At 43.5% G+C, this 6000-nt stretch overlaps 1 protein-coding gene across 2 annotated transcripts in view; it reads left to right on the top strand.

The window, feature by feature from the left end:
- Window positions 1–6000, top strand: part of Pdpk1 (3-phosphoinositide dependent protein kinase 1) — an 80206-nt gene that overhangs the window by 48944 nt on the left and 25262 nt on the right. For both annotated transcript variants that reach the window (XM_021185956.1, XM_021185957.1), the window contains exons 5-6: window positions 3469–3613; window positions 4318–4415. In XM_021185956.1, the coding sequence (XP_021041615.1) occupies window positions 3469–3613; window positions 4318–4415 (243 nt within the window). The remainder of the gene's footprint in view (window positions 1–3468; window positions 3614–4317; window positions 4416–6000) is intronic.

Here is a 6000-nt window from a genome sequence, read left to right as displayed (position 1 = left end):
GCACTCACTTTGTAGACCAGGCTGGCCTCGAACTCAGAAATCCGCCTGCCTCTGCCTCCCGAGTGCTGGGATTAAAGGTGTGCGCCACCACGCCCGGCTGATGCATGTGGTTCTTGTTTGAGTGGACCCATTCTGAGGAGGTGAAATGCAGATAGGAGTTGTTACCACTTGTCCAGCTACCCAGAAGAAGCCTCTGGGAGCATGGAGATTCAGAGGCCACAGATCACATAGGTTCTGATGAAGGCCTGCCCAGTTGCCAGCCTAATATGTGGCCTGCGCCTGGTTAGAGGATTAGCCCATGAGCAAGTTATTGAAAGTTGGACAGGCAGTTTCTTGGGGACAAAGTTCATGACAAAGGCAAGACAGCAGAGACAGACCAAATGGGCTCTTTCCAGAGGGCCTGCTTAGAGAGCATTGGTGCAAGATCCAATAGGAGAACAGGAACATCAGGAGAACAGATGAGCTGATGATGATTCAGGTCTTTAGAGCAAATAGGGCTTATTATATTATCCCAGTATCCCTGGTCCTCCACTTCTGCTGTCAATCACACAGCAGCTGTCAGTAGTCTCTTTAATTTCATTACATGTCTCTCTGAACCTGTGTTGCTTACCCTTTTATGTCTCCTGTGCATGAAAGTACTCCCTTTTGAGTCCATGAAATCTGTAGTTACCAGATGGGAGGTCTAGGCTCAGGCCTAAACCTTTTTATTTTATTTATTTATATTCCAAATGTTGCTCCCTTTCTGGTTTTTTTTTTGTTTTGTTTTGTTTTGTTTTTTGTTTTTTGTTTTTCTGAGACAGGGTTTCTCTGTGTAGCCCTGGCTGTCCTGGAATTCACTTTGTAGACCAGGCTGGCCTCGAACTCAGAAATCCACCTGCCTCTGCCTACCAAGTGCTGGGATTAAAGGTGTGCACCACCATGCCTGGCTTGTTGCTCCCTTTCTGGTCCCCCCTCTTTGAGTTCTTCACCCCCATTCCTCCTCCTCCCTTGCTTCAAAATGTTTGACCCAGAATTTTTCCTGTGTAGAGGCCGACGTTTTTCTGCCAGTGTTGAGAACAATGTTTCTATCGACCTTGAAGCTCTGTTACTAGTCAGCTTTATGTCATTGCTGCACAATGCCTGCGGCATCTAGCTCTTTGAAAGGAAGAGATTTGTTTAGTTTACAGTTTGGAGGCTGAGTGTCCAGATAGGATGCATGGTGCATGGTGTAGCCATGTATACAGTGAGTAGTGGACCGTGTGTGAAAAAAGGATCACATCTCAAGCCAGGAAGGACAGTTGAGTAGTGTGCTTGGGTTTGCTTCTTTCATGGCAATCTTCTTTGGGGACTTTGCAATGACCAGTGAGTCTTAGGAGCTCAGTGATCCACAGACATGTCAGTAAACCCCGCTTCTTCAAAGATCTTACCACTTCACACTTCTACTCCCTGAAACCAAGTCTTCTCATCCTACGTATCCTTGAGACACCCAGATTTCCTCAAGACTGGATAACCAAGACAGAGTCAGTCACAAATGCTTGACTTCATCTTCTGACACAGTGGTAGGATCAGAGCTCAGAAGCCAGACCAGAGTGTTCTTGCTATGTGATTCCAAATGAGACTCCCCATGTCAGTTCAGGTGGAAAGAACTCTAGGTCTTTGTCTAATGGCACATACTGTTCTTGGTCTAAGACCCAAAGGGTCATAATGGCTCTCCTACTTGCCATGAGAATGAGATCCAGTGACTTCTGCCTCACTGAGAATCTTTACTATACATTGTATTATAAAAGAAAAATGAAACATTTTGCATGAAGAAATGATAGATATGAGATAACACTGCCTTTCATTTAGTCATAATTTCAAGTGGAGGAGAGGGAATAGTCCTTGTATATTCTTCTTTTACTACCTTCAAGAGACTCTGACCCAGACCCATTCAGAACAAGTTGAGATGAGGCAGAGCCTGTGGACACCTCAGCCATAGATTGAAAACAGACAGATGGATCAGACAGGGTCTACTGAGGGTTTCTTCATCAGATATACTATGGGGCTCTGGGAAAGTGAGTCCAGAGGCTAGATCAAGCACAAGGTTTCTCTATCGTGGCATAGTCCTGGCTTGATCAGAGCCTAAACAGTGGGGAACGTTCTCTTTTACTCCCAGCTGCTTCCCACCCTACTATCTTTGAGTTCCCACTAGACCAGTCTACACCTGCTTGTCCTTGTGATGCCTCATTTGTTGCATGGAGTCAGGACCATTGCTTTTGACCAGAAGACTGTCCATTGTTTTCTTTGTGAACTTGAGTCAATTGCTTAATCTCTCAACCAGAACATTCTGGAATGGGGAAGGTTATAACTACAGAGAACCATCAGCCTGATAAATAATCCTAGGCACGTACTATATTTAAGAGCTACAACTTGCCTCTGCTTCTCTTCTGAGCTGAGACCCATAGGTGTTCCTCTCATCGGAATCAGGAACCAGTGAAGGGTCAGATAAAGTGCAAAACCGCGAAGCTGGAAAGAGTGAGAGGTTACCCCCTGTTCTCTTGACCCCATGACCAAAAGTGTGGCCTTATATATTATACCTGGGCTCCTAACTAGTGAGGCTCTGCTGTCAGCCTATGTTAGGCCAGAACTGGTGGCTCCATGGCACGTCTTAGTGTTTCTGCTGCCGTAATAAACCACCATGACCATGAACATCTTGGGAAGGAAAGGGTTATTTCAGCTTTAGAGTTCCACACCACAGTCCTTCACTGAGGAATGCCAAGACAATAAATCAGGGCAGAAACCTCAAGACAGGAGCTGTTGCAGAAGCCATGGAGGAGTGCTGCTTACTATCTTGCTCCCCATGGCTTGCTCAGCCTGTATACCCAGGGATGGTACTAGCCACAATGGGCTAGGCCTTCCTACACCAATCACTGATTCAGAAAATGCACTAGAGACTTGCCTACAGGCCAATCTTAGGAAGGTAGTTTTTCAATTGAGAGTCTCTCTTCCCAGATGACTTGTGTCAAGCTGACATAAAACGAGCCAGGACAAGGCATCAGCCTCCCTTTTGAGGGATCAGACAGGACGCAGCTGGGACTAAGACCCATAGTCTTAGTACATAGTACTATTCTATTCTCCATAGTACATGTTTCAGGTCTCTGTCAGCTTTTGTCTGAGTTGAGAGGCATAGGTTGTCAGAATTGGTCCTGCCAGGGGCATCTTTACCAGCTTTGGTCGTAGTCCTGTCTCTTCTGGATTATTTCCTTACCCAGAGTTTCAGGCTTCTTCCTTGGTTGTTGATAGCAGTGCCTTGGCGGATAAAAGCCAGAAAAGAGCAAGAAGTCCACCTTGGCTTCTTGTATGAATTTCAAGTTTGACCTCATCATCGCTACTTAGTTTAGTCAGCATTTGGGCCCTTGTAACCCAGGCTGCCAGAGAAGTGAGTACTTTTAAGGTTGATTTTTCAGAAAAATATATTTTTCCATTCTTCCTTAACCACAAAATAATCAGATTTTGGCCTTAGTTATGCCAAAAATGGAGAGCTACTTAAATACATCCGCAAAATTGGCTCATTTGATGAGACCTGTACCCGGTTTTACACGGCTGAGATTGTGTCTGCTTTAGAGTACTTGCATGGCAAGGGCATCATTCACAGGTAATGGACACTGCCCCGGATGGTGTGTAGAGCACAGTTCCTGTGATGGTTAGGGCCAGTGGCTCTGATGTGTACAAGTAATTGACCCCAGTCCTCTGCGGTTGGCATTGGCTGGCCTTATACAAATCCTGATATAGGTATTTTCAGATGGTGGCTCACTGAGAAAGCTGTAAACAGGCTGGAAGTAAAAGGACCTTGCACTTTGAAAGTTCATGTCTAAGTCATCAGTTCAACTTGGGTGAGGTGTCTTCCTGTGATACTAGCAGCTCAGATGCTTGGTGCTTTTTATTTTGTCAGTTGCAACTTTTGCACCTATTTAATAATTCTGGTCACATTTTTTATTCATTTTGATATAAGGCAAGTTAGAACTGTGCTTTATGAACTAAGAAAATAAGTTCAATAGTATGTTACTAAAATTGGTAGATGAAGTAAGCAAGATTGGCCATTGGAAGCCATAGTTGTTAAGTTTGTAATAATTCACCTGCTTTATAAAGATAAAGTGATACAGTTATAAAATGATTTTGAGGTGCCTATATCCTGTGCTGTTGATACTTGTTTGATATGAACTTTGGGCTTGTGTTCTTTGTTTTTAGTCTTGTAAAGGTAAAGATTCACCACTTTATTTTGTTTCCAACAAAATGTTGCATATGTGATAATGCTGCTGCTTTTAACAACTTCATCTCAAAGGTAAAATTCTTTTACAGAGACCTTAAACCAGAAAACATTTTGTTAAATGAAGACATGCACATCCAGATCACAGATTTTGGAACAGCAAAAGTGTTATCCCCAGAGAGCAAACAAGGTATGTTTGTTTGATTATTATTATTAATTTTTAACAGAGTCCTGTTCTGAGTGTAAGGCTAAGGGCAGCTTTGAGCCACATGTTGCATCGTATAGTTACTATCACTAATACAGAGGTTCCTTTTGGCTCCTTTTGTTCAGTTTGTGAACTGTAGTAGTAGGGAAAGGACCAAAGAAAGCTCTGCTAGTTCTTGCTTGCTCCTTAGAGCATCGTTCGTGTCAGGTCACTTGTGAACTTAGGGGTAGAGTTGATGGCAGCTATATATACTGCAGGTGGTGTCTTGTGGAGCACATCCTGGATTCCATTGCCTTCCTCTCACCTATCCTTCTGTCTGCCCATCTGATGTGCATAGCTGCCTGTGACGGCCCAAGCAGCCTAAGGAAGGTTCTAGGAAATTTTTACCTGTTTATAATCACCAACTTTCCAAGTCCTGTTCAGAGTTAGCATATAACATTGGATCATTTTCTAATGCTTTTACTATCAGGGGAATCTTTTTAGTCCAGAAGATTAGGGTGGTTTTCACTAACATCCTCAGGAGATAGAAAAACTGCCCATCTGGAGGTATAGAAAAGAGAACAATTAGACACCTGAGGACTGTGCCATAGCATTGAGTAGAGACAGTGACTCACCGATGATGCTTGGGGGGGGTGGGGGGGAAGAAAGCTGGAAAGTTAATAATGACCTTGTAAAGGATCTTTGATTCTAAGATACATGCGATTCTTCAGAGCTGCCTGACCTTCTTGCCTATAGTTGGGGTCTCAATGTAAGAGAGAAAGACTATTAAGGAAGGTCCTGTGGGATATGGTTAGCCACAGGCTTGGAGCAGTTGTTAGTGGAAGGAAGAGTTGATAAGAACTTCGTCATATGTGCTTTTATGGCTATGACTACTTTTTGGAAAAGAACATACAAGAGCATAGTGCAGTAGACTTTTGTCCTGACTCCACAAATAGCAAGCCAATACGTGGGAGCAAGAGATGATTGCAGCTGGGGCTAAAATAGAGAGTCCAGGTAATGAAACAGGTTTTGTTAACATGGTGCTGTAGGAGATGGGCCTGCTGGCTACCCTTCATGGAACTTTGTTGTTCCCATGCATGCTCTTGGTCAAATTGTATATGTTTTTTTTTTTAGTTTTTTTTTTTTTTAAAGATTTATTGATTATATGTAAGTACACTGTAGCTGTCTTCAGACACTCCAGAAGAGGGCGCCAGATCTCGATACGGATGGTTGTGAGCCACCATGTGGTTGCTGGGATTTGAACTCTGGACCTTTGGAAGAGCAGTCGGGTGCTCTTACCCACTGAGCCATCTCGCCAGCCCTGTATATGTTTTTTACTTCTGTACACTCCTCCTGTACTGGTAACATATTTATTCCACCCTTTGGAGATAGCAGGCCTTGTCTTTGAAGAAAGAGACTTGCATAGGTACAGCACTGCGCCCTTGCTGCACCTTCTTTCACTGCTGATATGCCCTGATACCTGTATCTGATTGACTCATTCCTAGTAAGTAGTAGTCATCTGTCTGTCCAACAAAGCTGACTTTATAGGCTTGGTATAACCTTGTATTAGTCTTAAACATTATCCATTAAA

The sequence above is a fragment of the Mus caroli genome, chromosome 17, assembly GCF_900094665.2.
Source record: "Mus caroli chromosome 17, CAROLI_EIJ_v1.1, whole genome shotgun sequence".
In the NCBI taxonomy this organism is placed as follows: Eukaryota; Metazoa; Chordata; class Mammalia; order Rodentia; family Muridae; genus Mus; species Mus caroli.
This window is presented reverse-complemented; position numbering and strand designations above follow the sequence as displayed.